This window comes from Dermacentor andersoni, chromosome 2 (assembly GCF_023375885.2).
Source record: "Dermacentor andersoni chromosome 2, qqDerAnde1_hic_scaffold, whole genome shotgun sequence".
In the NCBI taxonomy this organism is placed as follows: Eukaryota; Metazoa; Arthropoda; class Arachnida; order Ixodida; family Ixodidae; genus Dermacentor; species Dermacentor andersoni.
In genome coordinates, this window is record NC_092815.1 from 246,263,304 (window position 1) to 246,289,435 (window position 26,132).

At 45.8% G+C, this 26,132-nt stretch overlaps 1 protein-coding gene across 1 annotated transcript in view; it reads right to left on the reverse strand.

The window, feature by feature from the left end:
• Positions 1–234: 234 nt before the first annotated feature.
• The window catches only part of LOC126539709 (uncharacterized), a 328,196-nt gene continuing 302,298 nt past the window's right edge, over positions 235–26,132 (reverse strand). The window contains exons 4-5 of the mRNA XM_072286644.1: positions 3,083–3,226; positions 235–1,308 (exon numbers count right to left, since the gene is read on the reverse strand). Coding sequence (XP_072142745.1) covers positions 727–1,308; positions 3,083–3,226 — 726 coding nt within the window. The 3' untranslated portion in view covers positions 235–726. The remainder of the gene's footprint in view (positions 1,309–3,082; positions 3,227–26,132) is intronic.

The window sequence follows — 26,132 nt, forward strand, 5'->3', positions numbered from 1 at the left end:
ATTGTTACTAGATGTGGCACTAACAGCTGTGGTAGCTCAGTTGCCACAGCGTGGTGCTCCTGAACACGAGGTCGTTGGCTCGATCCCAGTCACGGCGGCGCGTTCCGAAGGTGGCGGAATGCAATAACGCTGCAAGAAGTGTGCAACAATTTTATGCCGCATGACAGCGTCGAATGTTTTAACGCTGTCCAGGCGTTTCTGAAATGACATATCTGCAAATAACATCCATGAGGCTTGTAAATATTATTGACATTTATTAATGATCTACCCAGTTATTCATATAATTGCAAATGCCTTCTTTGCGCCGACGCTACAACAATTGTAACATCTGCCATAAAATCCATTCAACTTCTAGATAAGTTAAACTACACTGTACGCCGACTGGAACAGTGGTGCCATAAAAATTGTATAAGCATAAAGCCTGCTAAGCTTCACCTTGCATTCATTCTTGTGCTTACTGAAATTGTTTTGTTCACTTCTGATAGGAGGCCTTTTCGCAGTTCTTGCTTCGGACCTCGTCATGAATATGTATCACGCTCATATTTAACATTTACGGTAAAGCTAAACTTAAATCTAAATATGAAAAATGACTTTCTTTCACGTATGACCTGAAATTTGATGTTTTTATTCCTTTCCACAACTGGGCTTCTGTGAGTATACACATTGAACGAGGCTATATATCGAACTGCTCAGGCACACTTTACATACACACTGCAACAGATTTCACTAACGGTGGCGGTGTCCATGATGAGCAGAAGGCCAACTTCCGTATCCAACTGGAGTGCCGTAGCCGACCAGCGCGTAACTGGCTGCATAGCCAGCATCCTTGTAGCTGTAAGGAACACTGCCGCCGTAAGCGTATCCTCCAAGTGCTGGCCCGCTGGCAGCGTATCCCTGACGTCCGTACGCGTCGTTACCATGGGCTGCAGCAGCGCCTGCGTAGGGGTTGTATCCGTATCTGCCATAACCACTGTAGCCGCCAGCGTTGTAAGCCGATGCTGCCCTAGCAGCAAAGGCTGTGGGTGCACCAATCTGTGCAGCTCCTGAAGGAACCGGAGGGACGACTGGCGCAGCGTTGAACACAGCGTCGGCGCTGGCACCAGGGGCGGTGCCCGGCTCGTTGGTGTCCACGGTGGCACGGAAGCCGTTCGCATGAGCCACGTAGTTGACCCGGCGGTAGAGACCGTTCGCGTCTCGATAACCGTAGGAGCCGGTCTTGGCGTTCTTGAAATCGCCTTGTTCGCTGCGGAACTGCCGGTTGCCATACTCGTCCACATTGTCGTAGCCGAAGCTGTACGGATGAGGTGGCTGCAAGATATCGCGACAAATAGAAGTTTTAGATGTTGCGCAAAGTTTTATAGCGTACAATAATAACTGTAGCAAGCTTGTATGTGAAAAGAAGCCTTGACAGTGTCGCCAAGGGCCTTGACTGAGTCTCAGTTAACATCAAATACGATTCGGCAGTTTCGGCTGAGTGTCACTATGCAAAAATAGACTCGCCAGTAGGCTATGCTGACGCTAAAAAAACAAACTAAAGCACAATAGAGGATTGATATTACCAAGTTCAGCTACTATTCACTTAATGTCTTAGAGCAGAGACCGAGAGATTTGCACAATTTACGGCTTTGTTTACGCTGTCATCACAAAACGAAATAAATGTACAACCAACAGACCTACGCTTTAAAGATATCAGTTTTTTGTTGCTATGCTGCTAATACTCTCGTTCTCTTGGGCACGAGTAGAGACACGTGCACAGCCAGTGATGAACTAGTGATGGCTAGGAGCTGATATGATTGCTCTCGTGCGCTAATGAGACGTGCCGACGTCATCTGCAACAGCAGCCTCGAAAAAAAAACAAGAACGGGTTGGTCCTTCGAGTAATTGTCGCCCTACAATAAACGTATAAAAACCTCCGAAATACCTAAGGTCGCTACTAGCGCAGATCTACGCTGACCAAACGCTAATAGATCTGTCTTAGCAGTTTATGAAGTGTCTGGGCTGGTAGTGGTGCGCGACGTCATACGTGTCACACGTGATTCGACTTTCCACGCATGGCGTTTGGTTTCCTTGCTTTATTTCCAGAATAATTCAGCAAATTAGGCCTCAAGTCTTATTTTGCAGCATTTGTATTAACAGCAACCGTATATATGCGCACATTGAACGCCAAGCCCCCTCAAACGACACAATAAATCAGTGTAGTCGTAATGCGTGAAGCTTCCTTTACACAGGGTAACGGAACAAAGCTGCGCCTTTAAAAGGAACTCCTAAAATTTTACTTTGTCATCTACACCTGACTAGAAAGTTTCATTTGTTTAATTAAGGACATTAAATATGGCAGTTTACCCGCCGTCCTTGCTAAGTGGCTATGGTGTTGGGCTGCGGAGCACGAGGTCGCGGAATCGAATCGCGGCCACGACGGCCGCATTTCGTAGGGGGTGCAATGGGAGAACACCTGTGTACTTTTGTCTAAGTGCACGTTAAAGAACCCCAGGTGGTCGGAATTTCCGAAGTCCTCTGCTATACGGTGTGCCCCATAATTAGAAAGTGCTTTTGGCACGTAAAATCCTATAAATTTTCTGACTATGGCAGGTTTTCAAACTCGCAACTTTGAAGAACCGCCAGATCATTTATTTACCACACGTTTCTCTGTATGCGCCAAGGTAAGTGCTCGCTTGAGTACGATGTCGCCGTGCCATGATGACGATCAACCCTGGGAGCGCATGTACTCGCATGTTAGAGTAAGCCTGTGCCGCATTCACATGCCTCTTTCACAGAAGCTGCACAGCTTTGCTTTAACATGTTTCCGGTGAACATTCAAGCTCATATTCAGCTTGAGCTGAAGCTTGACGTGGGACACAAAATTGCAGCATGAACTCGAAGCTTCATCAACTTGTTGGACCATGCGTGACCCACGGGGCTCGTGTTGGATCAAAGTTCCAACGTCTAGAGGCACATTGCTGAATGTTGAAGGGAGTGTCAATGAATAATGAGCTCTCACTCCGGAAGCGTTTGACACGCGTGATTTTCGCTCTCTTGAAGTTCGACGAAGACTGGTGATATTAAAGACACACTTGACACTTACAGAGGCATAGGCGTCGTATCTTCCGTAGGGTGCCGGTGCCGCAGCATAGCCCGCGAAGCCTACCCCGGTGTATCCAGCCTGGTTCGGTTGGTGATGGTCAAGGGCGTAGGCTTGAAATACGACGTAGACGAGCAGCACTTGTGCCTGGGATTAAGGGAAAATGCAGTGGATTATGTGGGTGCCGTTTCGAATGCATCTGCATACAACTCGGACATACTGCTCACGATAGTGCTACGATCATTACAGAGAGCTCCACAATATATTTACTACACGAACTAAGTTAGTAGACAAGTACCTTTGCACTACATTGGTTCACTTTACACCCAAATATTGATTTAAACGTCACAACGAGTATACACGGTGTTTCACTTAGGCCAAACATTAGAAATATGGAAATGCTACGTAGCTAGACAGAAAGAATGCAGTCGGAGACAGTAAGGTTATTTTTTCTATTCCGCTTAGCTAGATAATTAGTGATAATTGGTTAATCAACTTCTCAATTATAAATAGATGAAACGTGTCAGTGACTACGTTGTAGAGCAACATGAGAAACTTCCCATACTGCTTTCTGTTGCTCAATACGTGCTGCATAAAATTTTTCCCAGCGGGAAAGAAGCCCCCGAATACACGCAAAGTGCCTCGAGCGGTCAGTCGCGCGGCAGTATTGCGCGCATTCGCAGCATTTGTCGCACTCGGAAAAACATTTTTATATAGCACGTATTGAGCAACAGAAAGCTTCATCGGAAATATTTCATGTCGCTCTATAATTTTCTCATTCACACTTTTAATGCGCCCTTAATAATTGAGAAGCTGCTTATTTAAGTCTCATTATCCAATTGGGCGGACTGCAAAAAACAACCTGAGCATCGCCAAGCGACAGCAAACATTACCTTGGTTATGTCCAGGTACGTAGCATTTGCATACATTTAAAGTGTGGCTGAAGTCAAGTGAAACAGCCCATATGTGGGCAACTGATTCTTGCATTGCTCAGAAGACGCTATCATAACCAGCCTCACCTTTAGAAACATTTCAACTGTTGCGAGGCTCGCACAAGTAGTCGACAGAGCTGCTATCCGCAAAGTTACGCAGAAGGGCAGCCGAATGTCTTATGTTTACCTCTGGCTGCGCGAAGTGGGCTTTTATACTCGAGACAGCGACACCTGCTTACCTTTTGCGACACGCTGTTGCAGAGCTCTTTGTTGTGCAGTGTTCGCTTCGCCTTTCCGTCTTGCAAAACACCAGTGTCGTGTCTCACGGTGTCTCAGGCTTAATTTCACTGGCAGGTGCTTCTGCTCTGTAACGCACCACAGCTTCTAGGCCATACGTGCACCGCCATACGCGTGAACGGCATAAAGAAACACCTGTTCCAGGGTGTGAAGATTTTGGCTGTGTGGAGTTCTTTGAACAATAATGTGAGGTAAAAACATTTGCTAATAGCTATTCAACGCTCTAAAGCACAACAGTGGCGAGTAGCGGTGGCAACGATGCAAAATAATACTGCCACGTATGGGCCAATATGGTTGTAGTCATCATTTTTGACACCATTTGCGACGTCCTTTAGGGCACATCATCACTACATCGAAAAGTCAAGCAATTTGCCAGAGAGCGTTGGGCTCTGTGGCAAGCCAAAACGCTCTTCGATGCAAGAAGCGTGGGTCAGATCGAAGTCGCCTGTCGCCAAAGAAATATTTCCTCTTTTCGAATGTGATACATTTAGGCATCGCTACTATAATACAGTATACTGATGGGCGACTTCAATGCCAAGGTAGGCAAGAAGCAGGCTGGAGACAAGGCAGTGGGGGAATATGGCATAGGCACTAGGAATAGCAGGGGAGAGTTATTAGTAGAGTTTGCGGAACAGAATAATATGCGGATAATGAATACCTTCTTCCGCAAGCGAGATAGCCGAAAGTGGACGTGGAGGAGTCCGAACGGCGAGACTAGAAATGAAATAGACTTCACACTCTGCGCTAACCCTGGCATCATACAAGATGTGGACGTGCTCAGAAAGGTGCGCTGCCGTGAAAATAGGATGGTAAGAACTCGAATTAGCCTAGACCTGAGGAGGGAACGCAAGCAACTGGTACATAAGAATTCGATCAATGAGTTAGCGGTAAGAGGGAAAATAGAGGAATTCCAGATTAAGCTACAGAACAGGTATTCGGCTTTGACTCAGGAAGAGGAACTTAGTGTTGAAACAATGAACGATAATCTTGTGGGCATCATTAAGGAGTGTGCAATAGAAGTCGGTGGTAACTCCGTTAGACAGGATACCAGTAAGCTATCGCAGGAGACGAAAGATCTGATCAAGAAACGCCAATGTATGAAAGCCTCTAACCCCACTGCTAGAATAGAACTGGCAGAACTTTCGAAGTTAATCAACAAGCGTAAGACAGCTGACATAAGGAAGTATAATATGGATAGAATTGAACATGCTCTCAGGAACGGAGGAAGCCTAAAAGCAGTGAAGAAGAAACTAGGAATTGGCAAGAATCAGATGTATGCGTTAAGAGACAAAGCCGGCAATATCATTACTAATATGAATGAGATAGTTCAAGTGGCTGAGGAGTTCTATAGAGATTTATACAGTACCAGTGGCACGCACGACGATAATGGAAGAAAGAATAGTCTAGAGGAATTCGAAATCCCATAGGTAACACCGGAAGAAGTAAAGAAAGCCTTGGGAGCTATGCAAAGGGGGAAGGCAGCTGGGGAGGTAACAGCAGATTTGTTGAAGGATGGTGGGCAAATTGTTCTAGAGAAACTGGCCACCCTATATATGCAATGCCTCAGGACTTCGAGCGTACCGGAATCCTGGAAAAACAGTAACATAATCCTAATCCATAAGAAAGGGGACGCCAAAGACTTCAACAATTATAGACCGATCAGTTTACTGTCCGTTGCCTACAAAGCATTTACTAAGGTAATTGCAAATAGAATCAGGAACACCTTAGACTTCCGTCAACCAAAGGACCAGGCAGGATTCCGTAAAGGCTACTCAACAATAGACCATATTCACACTATCAATCAGGTGATAGAAAAATGTACGGAATATAACCAACCTTTATATATAGCTTTCATTGATTACGAGAAAGCGTTTGATTCAGTCGAAACCTCAGCAGTCATGGAGGCATTGCGGAATCAGGGTGTAGACGAGCCGTATGTAAAAATACTGAAAGATATCCATAGCGGCTCCACAGCCACCGTAGTGCTCCATAAAGAAAGCAACAAAATCCCAATAAAGAAAGGCGTCAGGCAGAGAGATACGATCTCTCCGATGCTATTCACAGCGTGTTTACAGGAGGTATTCAGAGACCTGGATTGGGAAGAATTGGGGATAAGAGTTAATGGAGAATACTTTAGTAACTTGCGATTCGCTGATGATATTGCCTTGCTTAGTAACTCAGGGGACCAACTGCAATGCATGCTCACTGACGTAGAGAGGCAAAGCCGAAGGGTGGGTCTAAAAATTAATCTGCAGAAAACTAAAGTAATGTTTAACAGCCTCGGAAGGGAACAGCAGTTTACAATAGGTAGTGAGGCACTGGAAGTGGTAAGGGAATACGTCTTCTTAGGACAGGTAGTGACTGCGGATCCGGATCATGAGACTGAAATAATCAGAAGAATAAGAATGGGCTGGGGTGCGTTTGGCAGGCATTCTCAGATCATGAACAGCAGGTTGCCATTATCCCTCAAGAGAAAAGTTTATAACAGTACTCACGTACGGGGCAGAAACCTGGAGGCTTACGAAAAGGGTTCCACTTAAATTGAGGACGACGCAACGAGCTATGGAAAGAAGAATGATAGGTGTAACGTTAAAGGATAAGAAAAGAGCAGATTGGGTGAGGGAACAAATGCGAGTTAATGATATCTTAGTTGAAATCAAGAAAAAGAAATGGGCATGGGCAGGACACGTAATGAGGAGGGAAGATAACCGATGGTCATTAAGAGTTACGGAATGGATTCCAAGGGAAGGAAAGCGTTGCAGAGGGCGGCAGAAAGTTAGGTGGGAGGATGAGATTAAGGTGTTTGCAGGGACAACATGGCCACAATTAGTACATGACCGGGGTAGTTGGAGAAGTATGGGAGAGGCTTTTGCCCTGCAGTGGGCATAACCAGGCTGATGATGATGATGACTATAAGAAGAAAAGGCGAGCAGGGGAAATGCAACCTGCGCACTAGCACACGAAAGAGTGCAGGGTCCATCGCTGTATGGTGTTGTCCTTGCTTTAACCTTTCCTCAAAAACGCTGGTATTCGCCGTGTTCAATGCTAACCACCCTGTTGTAGAAGATTGCGTGCAGTCGTACAGCACGTTTCAGTTTCGACAAAGTTAGATATCCAGATATCACCGAGAAAATAAATGTTAAACTGGATGCGAAAAATTATCCACCGAAAAGTTTAACTAGATGTCTCGGGCCGAAATCAGGATGCCTTTTCTTTTGTAAGTGGCGTTTGCCATTGGCGGGTCGCTTTTTCTAATAACATGCTCCCACCATCAGGATAGGCTTGCACCTGCTTTTATGAAGTTCTAGCGTAAGGACATAATTTTGTGCATACGGGCCTTACAGTGTAACCTGCCGTACGAGTCACCGACGGGAGCACGCCTACCGTTTTTGGAACGCGCACTGCCCGCGTCACCATCTCTGGCTACAGGACAACTGCTCTATTTCCTGAAATTGAAATTGATTTTTTTGCATTATAGATTACAGGTTATAAAAAAGTAATATACAGACGGAGGTCCCATAGTCAATGACTGTATCGGGACCTCCTGTTATCTCTAAATATGCGTTTTCTAAAGCAACCAATATTACTACATTAATATCATGTGTAAGTAAACATGGAAGAAAGTAAGTACTGGAGAATGCGAAACAGGATCAGGAGTTACAATATCTAACGAAGGAGATTATACAATTGCAAGGAGCAAATGCAGCAAAAGTAAATGAACTAAACGAAATTAACCCTTTCGGCCCTGAAATATTTTTATCACACCTATATTTTTTCTACCATGTTATTTCGGTTCTTTGCCGCATAAGAAACCGAAATTTATGAAAAAATGTTTGTGTTTAGTTTCATGTAATGTCTGGGATCATGTCCTCAAATGAGGACATGAGGGCCCAGTGGGTGTAGAAGAAACAAAAGTGGATCTTTTGTAGCAGTTTATTTTCCATGTTACAAACATACTTTGATGCAGTAAAAGTTGCTAATCTTGAGGCTGCAGTGTGGCCTGCATATTCTGGGATGTTTTATAAGTCAAAGAAGCCGACTCGTCAATGAAGACAAAGCCGCTGAGTTCACGCGCGATGTGTGCGCATGGAGCCAAATGCGCTGCTGGCACTTCTTCCTTGCTGACGTCAATTTTCCGTTGTTTCGTTTAGTATCTCTAAGTCCCAATACATGACTACTGGCAATGTGCCATTTTCAGTGATGGCTTCCAGTATAAGCGCAGACGGGGGCATTTAACGACTCCCATTATCAAGCGTAGAGAAATAAGCTTCCGTATTTCTTCATTCGTTTGGACCGATTTTTGGACCGAGTTTGTTTTGTTAGCCAGCTCAACAAAGACGTTCTTTGGCAAGTAGCGCGAGAAATATTCGTACGGAGTTGGAAGCTCGCCAGGACAATGCTCATTTTCGTCACAAACTCCACTAAAATCAGCAGATAATTTGTCAAAGGCTCTTCTGGACCATGACATTTCATTACACGGTTGATCTTCATCTGATTATCCAGAAGTTTCCGACGAATCGAGGAAGCAGTCATCGCTTTCTGTTTCTTCAGGAATGAAGTCTTCATCTTCGTCATATTCTTCATTCTCCCCAACGTCTGATAAATTTCCATTAGCAAGTTGGGCGAACATTTCATCTGCCTCTTCGGGAGGCACAAATCAAGACCTGCGGGCCCTAGTCGCTGAGTAGAGGAAGTGAGGTTTCATTCCGGCGCCTGAAAAAAAAAACGGAAGTCTCTTTACTTCAAGGCGCCACCCTAGCCCAACATGCGAGACGCGGCACCCACTCAGCCCTCCTGTACTCAAATGAGTACACACATTATTATGCATGCGGTGACTCAACTACGCATCCGTGCGGGATGATGATGATGTGTGGAGGTTTATGGCGCAAGGGCCACATCCGTGCGGGATGTCTTAAATAAGTATATCTTCTACAGGGAGTTAAAAACATTCTCCTAAATTCTCAACTCGCCAGTAACAGCACCTCGCAACTTAAAAAAAAAAGAAATCTCACTTACTTGGTCCAGCTTCGACGTTGTCGTCTTTCATCTTTGTTGTTTCTTGCAGCTGCTCAGGCAAACGCGAGCGCACGAAAACTGATGTCCATGGCGATGGAGATGCATGCTGAGTTATTTGGGTTTCTGTTTTTGATTCGTTTTGCTTGTTTATGGCGCAACCCACGGCTTTAATGTCTTGTTCTCATTTGAGGACACCAGGGCCGAAAGGGTTAACAGTAACGGACAGAACACTTTACCCAAACATGCAATACAAAAAAGTTTCAAATATACATGACCATAAATGCAACAATAGAAACAACAAAAAAAAACTTCGAAATACACATGACTATTAATAAAAAGGAAAGGTATCAGAACAGCGGAATATTTGAAGTAATAAGGGTGAAGAAAAAAGGAGAGAAAAGAAAAAAAAGAAAAGTTAATGTTAAATATTTTCTGTTAGAGGAAAATTCTTCAGATGTTTTTTTTTTTTAAATATGGATGTTGAACGCGAAGTGTTGATGCAGAGTGGTATGGAATTCCTAAATGAAAAAGCTGCAATATGAATTGATTGTTTGCCATAGTTGGTGCGCACCTGAGGTAAAATGAGGTTAATGTTTCAAGCAAATCTAGTGACATTAGCGTTTATCAGGCATGTTTTAGGGATTATACATGCAGGAACTTCATTATTCAATAACTTAAAAATATATATACCTAGATTATACAACACAGTTTCTTTGACAGACAGAATGTTGTTAGAGTGTAGCAACGGGGAGAGCGCTAGTATTATAGGGACTAGAGGTGACTATTCTAATTGCTTGGTTTTGCAAAGTTTGAAGTGAACTGAGGTGAGTATTATATGTATTTCCAATATTAACGAGTAGTTAATGTGTATTTAATGTGTAAGCTTGAGTAGTGCCGATACAAATTGATCCTGGATACTTACTTTCTTTCCACAAATTGGGCCGTCACCGACTATGAAACCAACGTCTTTCAATTGAAACTCCTTTTTGTACCTGAAACTGCTGCTACTACCTCAACGCCTGTGTTTCCACGAGTTCGCACCGAATCGCGCGATGGCTCCAACAATCCACAACAAATGTTCCCTTGACGCCCTCACCTTGTGTCGTTGACAGTGATTACGTTGCATTGCCTATTCTTGGCGTTGTCTTGGCGCACAATCTGATCTACCACACGCGGTTGTCGAAGTTGTCAAGAATGAAGCTTATCTGGCTCTGCTGAACTTCGGCTCAGCCACCCGTGTTACCTTGTCCTCCCTAGATGACTGTCAAATATCCGAACTAACATCTGCAGCCCCTTCACACACTACGCTCATATTATACCCATCGTAAGAGAGACGCAGCCTCCACCGATGGCCTCTTATCCGTGTCGTGCGTGAACCTAATCCACACATGGTCCCATACATTCCAATGTCGTTTTACCAGTTAGCCATTTGCCTTCTACACTCCAATTCTCTTTTATCGGCTCACATTCTTTTGCTGGAGTGGATCACCACTGATCTCTTCCACACGTTGCACGATGTTGATGATGTATGGGGTTTTATGGCGCAAGGGCCAGGAATGGCCAAAGAGCGCCATGTCTGTGGTAGTGGGTGTGCAGTGTAACTATGATTACTATGAAATTGGTGTGACGTGGCTGTAAAGGAGCCTTAAAATATACGCTCTACAATGCGTAAAATCTGTGTAATAAAATTATGGCGTTGACATATGACCTGTACTATGAGCATTTCGATGCATTTAAGAAGAATGATACAATAGGTAAAATATATCAGATTATAATAAATGCTAGAGCACTACTGCCTCCTTAGAGCCCTTGAAACACAAGGGTCTGGAGGCATGTGCTATACCGTACAACTATCCCAGCGGCATCCTCTAAAGAGAGGAAGCGCTAGGAATGCATGGGGCTAATAACATGTAGGACCACATCTCTCAGAAAACCTAGGACTGTGTCTGTGTTAAAAAGCGGTTCTGGGCCGAGGAACATTACTGGATGGAGAGGGATGTGCAGTCTGTAAGCTAAGGAAAAATGTTTTGTTCTTTCAGATTCGGCTTCGCGACACTCCAGAAGGACGTGGAGCACGGTCAGCCTCTCCCCGCATCTACCACAGGTTGGAGGCTCACTTCCGGTTAGTAGAAAATTATGGGTGCCAAACGTGTGTCCTATTCTGAGCCGACAGAATAGGACATCTGTTCGGCGCGATTTTGTAGTAGAGGGCCAGAATCCTAACTGTGGTTTTATCAGGTGGAGCTTATTATTCGTTTCCGCGTCCCACATGCGTTGCCAGTGGTCCCGCAATCTCCTTCGCAAGAAAGGCCTCAGATCTGTGACAGGCACCGCAGCGGTAGGGTTAACAGTTTGCGATGCGATTGACGTGGCCATCTCGTCCGCCAGAACGTTACCCTCAATGCTCCTGTGGCCAGGCACCCAGCATATAATGATACGCTGGTTAGATATGTACGCTTTACACAAGACGGTGTAGAGTTCACTAAGTACAGGATTTTTGTGTGTATAGACTGACATCAAGGCCTTCACGACGCTTAGGGAGTCTGTATAGATCGCTGCTTTTGAAAGTTTTGATCTTCTTATATGTTTCACGGCAGAGAGTAATGCGTAGGCCTCGGCCGTAAAGATGCTTGTTTCGGGATGCAGTACGTCGGATTGCGAGAAGGATGGGCCGACTGCTGCATAGGATACCCCGGCATTTGACTTCGAAGCGTCTGTGTAGAAATCTGCACAGGAGTGCTTGTGCTGTAGTTCTAGGAAATGCATTCTGATTTCAGCCTCAGGAGCGTGCTTTGTAACTTTTATAAAGGATATGTCACATTGTATCACCTGCCACTCCCAGGGAGGTAAGAGCTTGATTGTGTGCATTAGGCGATGCTCGAGGAGTGGGACATGCATTTCATTGCTAAGCTCCTTCACACGCAGCGAAAAAGGCTGTCTTATGGAGGGACGGTTGCTGAAAAGTGTAGCGCACGTCATATCGGTAACGGTATCAAAACATGGATGTTCAGGATTAGAGCGTACTTTAAGGAAATATGTAAAGCTGTTGTATGATCTCTGTAGGTGGAGAGACCATTCATTCGATTCGGCATATAAGCTTTCAATTGGGCTTGTTCTGAAAGCGCCCGTGGCTAAACGGATGCCTAGATGGTGAACCGGGTCTAGCATCTTTAGCGCGCTTGGGGCGGCAGAGTTATATACCACGGCATCATAATCTAATCGTGACCGGATGAGGCTCTTATACAGATTCATTAGGCACTTCCTGTCACTACCCCACGTAGTCTGGGATAGAAGTTTCATTAGGTTCATTGTTTTCAGACACTTTTCTTTGAGTTGTTTAATGTGTGGGACGAAAGTGAGTCTATTGTCGAGTACAACACCTAGAAATTTGTGCTCTTTGTTTACAGGAATCTGTTGTCCACACATTTGTAAGCAAGGATCCGGAACTAGGCCTCTCTTCCTTGTAAACAGCACACAAGAACTTTTTTGAGGATTGATTTTAAAACCATTTTTCTCTGCCCACCCTGACACCTTGTTCAAGCCATGCTGTACCTGTCTCTCGCATACTGCGAGGTTACAGGATTTGAAGCCTATTTGAATGTCGTCCACATAGACGGAATACAAGATGGCTGGTGGTAAGGACGCACGAAGCGTTGTCATTTTAACAATAAAAAGTGTGCAACTGAGCACGCCTCCCTGGGGTACACCAGTTTCTTGTGTAAAAGGACGTGACAGCACATTGCCGACTTTCACCCGGAAGGTACGACTGGACAAGTAGCTTTTTATTACGTTTAACATATTACCATGAATGCCCATTTCTGACAAATCTCTCAAGATTCCGTAGCGCCAGGTCGTATCGTACGCCTTCTCCATATCGAGGAATATCGATACGAAGAACTGTTTGTGTACAAGCGCGTCACGAATATGTCCTTCAATACGTACAAGATGGTCGGTTGTGCAGCGCCCTTCTCGGAAGCCACACTGAAAGGGATCAAGCATTTTGTTTTGTTCAAGAAAATGGATGAGTCGCCGATTTATCATTTTTTCAAATACCTTACACATGCAGCTTGTGAGGGCTATCGGGCGGTAACTTGCCACTGAAGAAGGGTCTTTCCCTTCTTTCAAAACAGGGACCACAATGGCTTCTTTCCATGCCGTTGGAAGGTACCCTGCGTCCCAGATATTGTTGAAAAGTGTAAGTAGTGTTACTTGCGTGTCATTGTGTAAGTTTTTGAGCATTTCATACATGATTCTATCGGATCCCGGTGCAGAGCTCTTGCATGCGCTCAAGGCAGCTTTCAACTCAGCAGCACTAAAAGGGCAATTGTACGGTTCATTCTGTCGGCATTTATTGACGAGTGGCTTGCATTCTTCTATTTGTTTACATTTTAGGAAGGATTGCGAATAATGTTTTGAGCTTGATACACTCTCAAAGTGCTCCCCAAGTGAGTCGGCCTGATCTTTCAGTGTACCGCCCTGTGTATTTACTAGAGGAAGTGAATAAGTTTGTCGTCCTTTTATCCTGTTAACCCTGTTCCAGACTTTCCCCTCCTCAGTATAAGAGTTGATACCCGATAAAAACTTCTGCCAGCTCTCTCTTCTGGCCTGTCGGCGCGTTCTCCTTCCTTCAGATTTTGCTTTTTTAAAGTTAATAAAATTCTCCGCAGTGGGAGAGGTGCGTAGCAACCCCCACGCTTTGTTTTGTTTCTTACGGGCGGTCCTACACTCGTCGTTCCACCACGGGACGCGCCGTTTGCATGCGAAACCACTTACTTCAGATATGCATTTAGACGCGGCATCTATAATGAAGGCTGTAAAATACTGAACGGCAGCATCAATTTCTAAAGAGGACATGTCATCCCATGAGATCCTGGTGAGAGTTCGGAATTTCTCCCAGTCGGCTGTATCGATTTTCCACCTGGGAGCCTGTGGTAGACATTCGTGTTCTTTATATGTTCTTAGTAGTATAGGGAAGTGGTCGCTTCCGTAAGGATTGTCGTTTACTTCCCATTCAAGTTCAGACAGTAGTGACGGGGAGACTAGGCTAAGATCTATTGAAGAAAACGTTTTGTTTGCGAGAGAATAGTATGTCGCTTCCTTCTTATTCAGAAGACAAGCACCAGAAGACAAAAGGAACTGTTCAACGAGACGACCTCGCGCGTCTGTACGAGAGTCGCCCCACAGGGAGCTGTGCGCATTGAAATCGCCGAGAACAACATAAGGTTCTGGCAATTGATCTATATAGGATTGAAATTCTTGTTTCGTTAATTTGTGATGTGGGGGTATGTAAAGAGAGCTAATGGTGATGAGATTGTTTAGGAGGACAGCACGAACCGCCACTGCTTCGAGAGGCGTTTGTAGCGGGAAAAGTTGACACGCAATGCTCTTATGGATAACAATGGCGACACCGCCCGATGATGCGACAGCATCATCGCGATCTTTACGAAAAGTTATGTACTGTCGGAGAAAGTTTGTGTGTTTGGATTTTAAGTGTGTTTCCTGTAAGCACAGCACTTTTGGATTGTGTTGGTAGATGAGTTCTTGTAGATCATCGAGATTCCTAAGAAGACCCCTGACATTCCATTGAATGATTTGTGTATCCATATTAAAGAAAAATTTGGTGCTGTGTTTACGGAAACGGTGGTGATGTCTTAGGTTACAGAGCTCTTTCGAGGCCCTGTAACGGGAGTTCTGCCCTTTTTGAAGCGTTCGAGGGAGCCTCGCCGCTCCTTAGGCGCTTGGTGCGCCTTGAGGATAGGTGTTGTGTCCATTGCCTCTTGTGAGGCGCCGGACACGTGCTCTTGCAAACGAGAAATTACAAGAGAGAGTCCTGCCTTGGAGGGCAAGACCCCTGCGCCCACCAGCCCAGAGGTCGATGGGGCACCCTGCGGGATTTGGCTGCGCCGGCTGTTGCCAGCGCTGGAAGGGGCCGGGGAGGTTGGGACAGCCTCGGCGGCGGCCACCTTCGGGGTCGATGGTCCCTCATTCTGGGTCGACGGAGCAGCGCTAGCTGCAACCGCCGCGGGGGCAGATGGCGTAACTGCCGACTCACTGCCTGTGGGTCGGACAGTTGCCGGAGGCCGTTGTGGCGCTGCCCCCTGACGCGCCACTTCGGCAAATTTGTTTTTGGGAAGGTAAGATACCTGCCTGCGTGCCTCCTTGAAACTTATATTTTCCTTTACTTTAACTGCTACAATTTCCTTTTCTTTTTTCCAGGATTGGCACGCACGCGAGTACGCGGCGTGCTCCCCTTCACAATTTACACAATAGAGAGTGTTCTTGCAAGCTTCAGAAGTATGTTCATGGGCACTGCACTTTGCACATGTTTGACGGCCTCGGCAGCTCTTCGAACTGTGGCCGAAACTTTGGCATTTGAAACATCTGAGCGGATTTGGCACATATGGCCTAACACGGAGCTTGATATACCCTGCCTCGATTGATTCGGGCAGGACACTTGATCCGAAGGTGATTATCAAGTGCTTGGTTTGGATTTCTTTGCCATCTCGCCTCATCTTAATTCTTTTGACATTGATTACATTCTGTTCACTGAAGCCCTCCAAGAGTTCAGCCTCAGTGAGCTCGAGCAAGTCATCGTCCGACACAACGCCGCGGGTGGTGTTCATAGTACGGTGCGGGGTTACTGTTGGTTGGTGATCCCCAAATGACGCTAGCTTAGGCAGTTTCTCGTATTGCTTCTTATCGCGGAGCTCCAGGAGGAGATCACCGCTTGCCATCCTGGTCGCCTTATAACCGGCTCCAAAACCATCAGTCAGGGTCTTCGATACAATGAAAGGTGAAATGGTGCGTACTGGTTTGCCTGGTGTTTCCGAGTGAACTACATGGAAACGTGGGAAGTTGTGGACTTGGCGTCCGAAAAACTGAAAGACTTCATCGGTGCGCCCTCTTTTCTGAGGGCGATCAGGGAGTTGAGGAAAGGAGCTATCCATAAATATATGTGATATTTCGGCAGTAACGCCAGCCACCCACCATGGAGTCCTACAAGGGGACGCTGCAGGACCTGTGAAACACTGCCTGCAAACGCCAGCTGTACATTACCACTATAACCAAATATGAAATAACCAAGGTTGGCTATTCACACAAGGTTAACCCTTGCTGCCTGGAAAAATCGGAATGAAAAGAAGCCAGAAGAAGACAGGAAAGGTGGAAAGTAAGGGAAAGACGAAGGTTGTAGGGAGAGAGAGACAGGAAAAGGCAACTACCGATTTCCCCCGGGTGGGTCAGTCCGGGGGTGCCGTCTACGTGAAGCAGAGGCCAAAGAGGTGTGTTGCCTCCGCCGGGGGGCCTTAAAGGTCCAAACACCCGGAATCGGCTCAACCCCCAGGATCCCCCTTTCCCCGGACACGGCTAAGCCGCGCACGGCTACACGCGGGAGGGTCCAACCCTCGTGTGCTCGGGTACGTGGTGTCGCAACACACCAAACGCCTGCTGACGCAGACGCCCCTGCGGGGACGTTGCACGATGTAGCCGACGGTAGTTCTTCCATTTAACCTCAAGTAGAGTGCCATATGCCGGTGCTCCATCTCCATGATGTTTACTGAAATTAAAGAAACAAAGTTAGCCACCGGAAACGGTGACGGCTGCTGATTTTCACGTAATAGTAGCAATGATGAGGAAAATCCTGCAAGACAAAGAGAAACAACGCCACAAGTTCCAAAAATCTAGAGGGCGGTTTGATGAAGTACTGTCCATGAACTGGTTGTCAATGTAAGCGAATGCTCGAACGCTCCTAGAAAGCTTTATGTGCTGTAATAAAGGAATGATGCGCTTGAAGGTGTACGTTCGTTGTAATGAGGGTGCTTATGTGGAATTCTTTTATTATGTCATTGCGTGATTCAGTAGAGAAATAGCCGTTAAGCGGCACATCCACACCGGTACTGCAGGTGTACTGCACGAGCGTTTCAGAGCTATAAAAGTTGCCTTCCGCCTCGAACACAGCCCCCGACTCGGTTGCGCGAGAGCATGGGCCCTTTACGCAGGCGCTTTGGATCGGCGGTGAAAGGCCAGTCTCTGACCACCGACCATGGAAATGAGCGAAAGACTCGAAGAGAGCTATCCGTCTTGGAGGAGTAAATAGTGTCTGCATATAGTATATACAGAGAGAAAAGGACAGGGAAAATGCCACCCTATGCTATATTGAGTACCGACATGTTCACCTATACTGAATTCCAAACATGTACACGAAGCCGCCATGCGGTCTGAGAGTGATAGAGCCTCTTTGTTTGAAAAACAGGGACCTTTACCGACACGTATACAACGGATGGCAAGCTGCTCTCGATAGGGATGGGGAATGGGATTAAAGGATTCTAGAAGAGAGTGAAAAAAAGAATAATAATACCAAATATGAAATGCGCAAGAGCACCTTATATTGACACTCATAGACGAAATGGCGGGCAAATTTAGGCTTTTTTCTTTGAAATGGCGAGTCTTTAAAGCTTTCCTACTAGACCAACTTCTGACAGGTATTTGAACAATAAATACAAAACTCCTCGCTGTTTCTAAGGGCTGGGCATTGTACCTAAGATGCTAGCAAAAAGTTGACGAATCGTGGCAAGCCATTTCCATTTATCGTTCGAAAAACTGTCTCTCGTCGCGGTAGGCGGGACATTCAACCATTAGGGGCTCCACAGTCTCTAGGCTGCCACAGTTAGCACAGTAAGGATTAGTGGTACGCCATATGCAGTACGGACAACATATCGTGTATGTCACGTTGGGTCGAAGACAATTTGGTCGTGGAATTTTCGATCTCACTTCTGGGTCAATGTAACGCGGAAAGCCATCTTGGTGCAGCGGCAGATTCCAGAGGCGGTCTTTTGCTTCACAGGCTTATCATCATCATCATCAGCCTGGTTATGCCCACTGCAGGGCAAAGGCCTCTCCCATACTTCTCCAACTACCCCGGTCATGTACTAATTGTGGCCATGTTGTCCCTGCAAACTTCTTAATCTCATCCGCCCACCTAACTTTCTGCCGCCCTCTACTACGCTTTCCTTCCCTTGGAATCCATTCCGTAACTCTTAATGACCATCGTTATCTTCCCTCCTCATTACCTGTCCTGCCCATGCCCATTTCTTTTTCTTGATTTAAACTAACATATCATCATCTCGCGTTTGTTCCCTCACCCAATCTGCTCTTTTCTTATCCCTTAACGTTACACCTATCATTCTTCTTTCCATAGCTCGTTGCGTCGTCCTTAATTTAAGTAGAACCCTTTTCGTTAGCCTCCAGGTTTCTGCCCCGTACGTGAGTACTGTTATAAACTTTTCTCTTGAGGGATAATGGCAACCTGCTGTTCATGATCTGAGAATGCCTGCCAAACGCACCCCAGCCCATTCTTATTCTTCTGATTATTTCAGTCTCATGGTCCGGATCCGCAGTCACTACCTGTCCTAAGTAGATGTATTCGCTTACCACTTCCAGTGCCTTACTACCTATTGTAAACTGCTGTTTCCTTCCACAGGCATATATATTGTCACGTAGTGGTGACGGCAGTCGCAGGGACAATGAGGACGGACAAAAGTTCGTCGAAAGAAGACTGTTTATTGGGCTGACTTGCGCCCACAATGCCCTGAGTTACCCGGCGGCGGCGAGGCGTCCAGCGTGCTCGGCGGTCGTCGAAAGAATGCCCGCCGCTGTCGTCTGCGCTCAATTTAAAGCGCGTCTTGGCGCGTCTCAACAGGGCGCGTCTTGCGTCGCATGGCGGCAGCGCGTCTTGCGTTGCGTGGCGCGTCTCAACTGGGCGCGCCTAGCGTCTTGCGTTGCGTCGCGTGGCGGCAGACTTGAAGAGTGAGCAAGCACTGCATAGATTCGCGGCAATATATATATATATATGAATGAATGTGTGTGGTTTAGTGGCGCAAGGGCCAGATATGGCCAAAGAGCGCCAAGACGGTGTTAGTGATTTCGCGGTGGAATGATGAGTTCTGTGAAGCGGATGTGACTTGGCTGTAAAGTGGCCTAAAAATAGTCGCTCTAAAATGCGTAAAATCTACGTGCTATAAAATTATGGCGATGACTAATGATGAATACTACGAACATTAAAATCCATCCTAGAAGAATGATGCAAAATAGAAAATATATCAGATGGTAAAATTACTTGGAGCACTGCTGCCTCGCCAGAGCCCTTGAAACACAAGGGCCTAGAGGCATGTGCTATGCGAAAGAGCTATCACAGCGGCATCCTCTGAAGAGAGAGAGAGAGAGAGAAGGGAAGACGGAAAGGCAGGGAGGTTAACCAGACTGAGTCCAGTTTGCTACCCTACACGTGGGGAGGGGAATGCGGAGTGAAAGAGGGAGAGAGAGAACTTAAGTGTAGGATGTCTATAGTCGGGCACTCAAGTCTGTTGCCCTCAGGTAGCGAAAAAGCGCTCGAACTGCTTTCTGGGCCAATGAACTGTGAGGCCAGGCTTCCAAGATCTTCGCCTCCATAAATGGCCTGTCATCCAGTCTATTTAAGGCACACTGGAGAGTCTCGCGTTGATTATCGAAGCGAGAACAGTGGCACAAAAGGTGACTGATGGTCTCTTCACACTTGCACTTAGCGCACATTGCTGAATCCGCCATTCCAATACGATAGCTGTAGGAGTTGGTGAATGCTACTCCTACCCACAGCCAACACAGCAGTGTTGCGTCACGTCGTGAAGAGTGGACCCGCTACGAACATGTGGGGCTAAAAACATGCAAGACAACATCTTTCAGAAAGCTTAGGACTGCCTTGGTGCCAAATAAAGGTTCTGGGCCGAGTAGCATTACGGGATGTAGGGGGATGTGCTGCCGGTATGCTAGGGAAAAATGTTTCCTTCTTGCAGATTCGGCTGCCCGACACTCCAGGAGGACGTGGAGGACGGTCAGCCTCTCCCCGCATCTAGCGCAGGTTGGAGGATTATTTTCAGTGAGTAGAAAGTTCATCATCATCATCATCAGCCTAGTTAGGCCCACTGCAGGGCAAAGGCCTCTCCCATACTTCTCCAGCTACCCCGGTCATGTACTTATTGTGGCCATGTTGTCCCTGCAAACGTCTTAATGTCATCCGCCCACCTAACTTTCTGCCGCCCCCTACTACGCTTCCCTTCCCATGGAATCCAGTCCATAACCCTTAATGACCATCGGTTATCTTCCCTCCTCATTACATGTCCGGCCCATGCCCATTTCTTTTTCTTGATTTCAACTAACATGTCATTTACCCGCGTTTGTTCCCTCACCCAATCTGCTCTTTTCTTATCCCTTAACGTTACACCTATCATTCTTCTTTCCATAGCTCGTTGCGTCGTCCTCAATTTCAGCAGAACCCTTTTCGTAAGCCTCCAGGTTTCTGCCCCGTACGTGAGTACTGGTAAGACACAGCTGTTGTACACTTTCCTCTTGAGGGATAGCGGCAACCTGCTGTTCATGATTTGAGAATGCCTGCCAAACGCACCCCAGCCCATTCTTATTCTTCTGGTTATTTCAGTCTCATGATCCGGGTCCGTGGTCACGACCTGCCCTAAGTAGATGTATTCCCTTACCACTTCCAGTGCCTCGCTACCTATCGTAAACTGCTGTTCTCTTCCGAGACTGTTAAGCATTACTTTAGTTTTCTGTAGATTAATTTTCAGACCCACCCTTCTGCTTTGCCTCTCCAGGTCAGTGAGCATGCATTGCAATTGGTCCCCTGAGTTACTAAGCAAGGCAACATCATCAGCAAAACGCAAGTTGCTAAGGTATTCTCCATCAACTTTTATCCCCAATTCTTCCCACTCCAGGTCTCTGAATACCTCCTGTAAACATGCTGTGAATAGCATTGGAGATATCGTATCTCCCTGTCTGACGCCTTTCTTTAATGGGATTTTGTTGCTTTCTTTGTGGAGGATTACGGTGGCTGTGGAACCGCTATAGATACCTTCCAGTATCTTTACATATGGCTCATCTACACCCTGATTCCGTAGTGCCTTCATGACTGCTGAGGTTTCGACTGAATCAAATGCTTTTTCGTAATCAACGAAGGCTATATATAAAGGTTGGTTATATTCCGCACATTTCTCTATCACCTGGTTGATAGTGGGGAATATGGTCTATTGTTGAGTAGCCTTTACGGAATCCTGCCTGGTCCTTTGGTTGAAAGAAGTCTAAGGTATTCCTGATTCTATTTGCGATTACCTTAGTAAATACTTTGTAGGCAACGGACAGTAAGCTGATCGGTCTATAATTTTTCAAGTCTTTGGCGTCCCCTTTCTTATGGATTAGGATTATGTTAGCGTTCTTCCAAGATTCCGGCACGTTTGAGGTCATGAGGCATTGTGTATATAGGGCGGCCAATCTTTCTAGGACAGTGTTCCCCCCATCCTTCAACAAATCTGCTGTTACCTGATCCTCCCCAGCTGCCTTCCCCCTTTGCATAGCTCCCAAGGCGTTCTTTACCTCTTCCGGTGTTACTTGTGGGATTTCAAGTTCCTCTAGCCTATTCTCCCTCACCTTATCGTCATGGGTGTTACTGGTACTGTATAAATCTCTGTAAAACTCTTCAGCCACTTGAACTATCTCATCCATATTAGTAACGATATTGCCGGCTTTGTCTCTTAACGCACACATCTGATTCTTGCCTATTCCTAGTTTCTTCTTCACTGCTTTTAGGTTTCCTCCGTTCCTGAGAGCCTGTTCAGTTCTATCCATATTATAGGTCCTTATGTCCGCTGTCTTACGCTTGTTGATTAACTTAGAAAGTTCTGCCAGCTCTATTCTAGCTGTAGAGTTAGAGGCTTTCATACATTGGCGTTTTTTGATCAGATCTTTCGTCTCCTGCGATAGCTTACTGGTTTCCTGTTTAACGGCGTTACCAACGACTTCTATTGCGCACTCCTTAATGATGCCCATAAGATTGTCGTTCATTGCTTCAACACTATGGTCCTCTTCCTGGGTTAAAGCCGAATACCGGTTCTGTAGCTTGATCCGGAATTCCTCTAGTTTCCCTCTTACCGCTAACTCATTGATTGGCTTCTTATGTACCAGTTTCTTCCGTTCCCTCCTCAAGTCAAGGCTAATTCGAGTTCTTACCATCCTATGGTCACTGCAGCGCACCTTGCCGAGCACGTCTACATCTTGTATGATGCCAGGGTTCGCGCTGAGTATGAAGTCGATTTCATTTCTAGTCTCACCATTCGGGCTCCTCCACGTCCACTTTCGGCTAACCCGCTTGCGGAAAAAGGTATTCATTATCCGCATATTATTCTGTTCTGCAAACTCTACTAATAACTCTCCTCTGCTATTCCTAGAGCCTATGCCATATTCCGCCACTGACTTGTCTCCAGCCTGCTTCTTGCCTACCCTGGCATTGAAATCGCCCATAAGTATACTGTATTTTGTTTTGACTTTACCCATCGCCGATTCCACGTCTTCATTGAAGCTTTCGACTTTCTGGTCATCATGACTAGATGTAGGAGCGTAGACCTGTACAAGCTTCATTTTGTACCTCTTATTAAGTTTCACAAGAAGACATGCGACCCTCTCGTTAATGCTATAGAATTCCTGTATGTTACCAGCTATGTTCTTATTAATCAGTAATCCGACTCCTAGTTCTCGTCTCTCTGCTAAGCTCCGGTAGCACAGGACGTGCCCTCTTTTTAGCACTGTATATGCTTCTTTTGGCCTCCTAACTTCACTGAGCCCTATTATATCCCATTTACTGCCCTCTAATTCCTCCAATAGGACTGCTAGACTCGCCTCACTAGATAACGTTCTAGCGTTAAACGTTGCCTGGTTCATATTCCAATGGCGGCCTGTCCGCCATTGCGTTATGCGTTATTAAAAGTTATGAAAGTTATGCGTTATGAAAGTTATGCGTGCCAAATGTGTGTCCTATTCTGAGGCGACAGAATAGGACATCTGTTCGCCGTGATTTTGTTACGGAGGGCCAAGAACCTAACTGTGGCTTTATCACGTGCAGTTTGTTATTTACTTCTGCGTCCCACATACGTTGCCAGTGGTTTCACAGTTTTCTTCTAAAGCAAGGCTTCAGGTCTGTGACAGGGACCGAAGCACTAGGACTAACTGCATGCAATGAAGTTGATGTGGCCATCTGGTCCACTAGAACGTTTCCCTCGATGCCCTTATGTCCAGGCACCCAGCATATAATCACATGTTGGTTAGATATATATGCTTTACACAGTACGGAGTAGTGTTCATTAATTACCGGATTTTTGTGGGGACAGAAAGACATCAAGGCCTTCACAACACTAAGGGAGTCCGTATATATAACTGATTTCTGGAGTTTTGATTTATTTGTATGCTTTACGACCGACAGCAGTGCGTAGGCCTCAGCCGTAAGGTTACTAGTTTCCGGATGCAGTACATCGGTTTCCGAGAAGGATGGACCGACGGCTGCATAGGACACTCCGTCGTGTGACTTCGATGCGTCTGTGTAGAACTCCGTGCAGGAGTATTCGTGCTGGAGTTCCCGGAAATGCATTTGGATTTCAATCTCTGGAGCGTGTTTTGTAACTTGCATGAAAGATATATCGCATTGTATCAGCTTCAACTCCCAAGGAGGTAGCAGCTTGGCTGGATGGATTGGGCGAAGCTCGAGGAGTGGAACATGCATTTCTTCACTAAGCTCCCTCACACGCAGCGAGAAAGGCTGTCTTACGGAGGGACGATTATGAAAGAATGTAGCATATGTCATCTCGTTAACGGTATTATAACACGGATGTTGAGGATTAGAGTGGACTTTCAGAAAATATGTTTGGCTGATGTATGTTCTCTGGAGGTGAAGTGACTACTCATTCGATTCTGCATATAAACTTTCAACGGGACTTGTCCTGAAAGCGCCCGTGGCTAAGCGGATAACTAGATGGTGAACAGGGTCTAGCATCTTTAGCGCACTCGGGGCGGCAGAGTGATAAATCATGGCACCATAGTCTAGTCGTGATGGAATGAGGCTTTTATAGAGATTCATTAAACATTTCCTGTCACTACCCCATGTAGTCTGGGATAGAAGTTTCATTATGTTCATTGTTTTTAGACATTTTTCTTTAAGATGTTTAATGTGGGGGATGAAAGTGAGTCTGTAGTCAAGTATAACACCTAGAAATTTGTGCTCTTTGTTTACAGGTATTTGTTGTCCACCCAGTTCTAAGCAGAGATCTGGGATCATTCCTCTCTTTCTGGTAAAAAGAACACAAGAGCTTTTGTTAGGATTGATCTTAAATCCATTCTTGTCTGCCCACATTGAGACTTTGTTCAAGCCATGCTGTACCTGTCTCTCGCCCACTGCGAGGTTACAGCATATGAAAGCTATTTGTATGTCGTCCACGTAGACAGAATAAAAGATTGCCGGTGGTAATGAAGCGCGAAGCGTGTTCATCTTCACGATGAAGAGTGTGCAGCTGAGCACGCCTCCTTGGGGTACACCCGTTTCTTGCGTAAAAGGACGAGAAAATACATTACCGACTTTTACCCGGAAGGTACGACTGGACAGATAGCTTTCTATTACGTTTAGCATATTACCATGGATGCCCATTTCTGACAAGTCTCTTAAGATTCCGTAACGCCACGTCGTATAGTACGCCTTCTCCATATCGAGGAATATGGATAAGAAAAACTGTTTGTGTACAAATGCGTCCCGGATATTTGCTTCTACACGTACAAGATGGTCAGTTGTGGAGCGCCCTTCTCGGAAGCCGCACTGATAGGGATCAAGGATTTTGCTCAGTTCAAGGAAATGAATGAGTCGCCGATTAATCATTTTTTCAAACACCTTACAAATGCAACTTGTGAGGGCTATCGGGCGGTAACTTGTCACTGAGGAAGGGTCTTTGCCTTGTTTCAAAACAGGGACCACAATGGCTTCCTTCCATGCGATTTGAAGGTACCCTGCATCCCAGATGGTGTTGAACAGTGTCAGTAGTGTAACTTGCGTATCATTGCGTAAGTTTTTGAGCATTTCATACATGATTCTATCAGATCCTGGTGCGGAGCTCTTGCATGCGCTCAAGGCAGCTCTCAATTCGGCAATACTAAAAGGACGGTTGTAAGGCTAATTCTCTCGACTTTTTCTTGTAAATGGCTTACGTTCTTCTATTTGTTTGTACTTGAGAAAGGATTGTGTATAATTGGTTGGACTTGACACGCTCTCAAAATACTCCCCAAGTGATTCTGCCTGGTCTTGCAGTGTATCGCCCTGTGTTTACCAGAAGGAGTGAATATGTTTGCCGCCCTCTAATCCTATTAACCCTGTTCCAGGCTTTGGCCTCATCTGTAAGCGAATTAATACTCGATAAAAACTTTTGCCAACTTTCTCTTCTGGCCTGTTGGCAGGTTCTCCTACCTTGGTACTTTACTTTTTTAAAGTTGACAAGATTCTCTGCAGTGGGCGAAGCGCGTAGCAACCCCCACGCTTTGTTCTGATTTCTACGTGCGATTCTAGATTCATCGTTCCACCATGGGACATGCCGTTTGCATGCCAAGCCACTTACTTCACGTATGCATTTAGATGCGGCATCTATCATGAAGGCTGTAAAATACTCCACAGCAGCATCAATTTCTAACGAGGACATGTCATCCCATGATATACTAGTTAAGGGGCGGAATTTTTACCACTCTGCTGTGTCAATCTTCCACCTCGGAGCCTGTGGTGGATATTCGTCTTCTTTAAGTGTTCTTAATAGTATGGGGAAATGGTCGCTTCCGTAAGGATTATTCGTAACTTCCCATTTGAGTTCAGGCAGTATGGACGGGGAAACTATGCTCAGATCAATTGAAGAAAAGGTATTGTTTGCAAGACAGTAATATGTGGGTTTCTTCTTATTCAGAAGGCACGC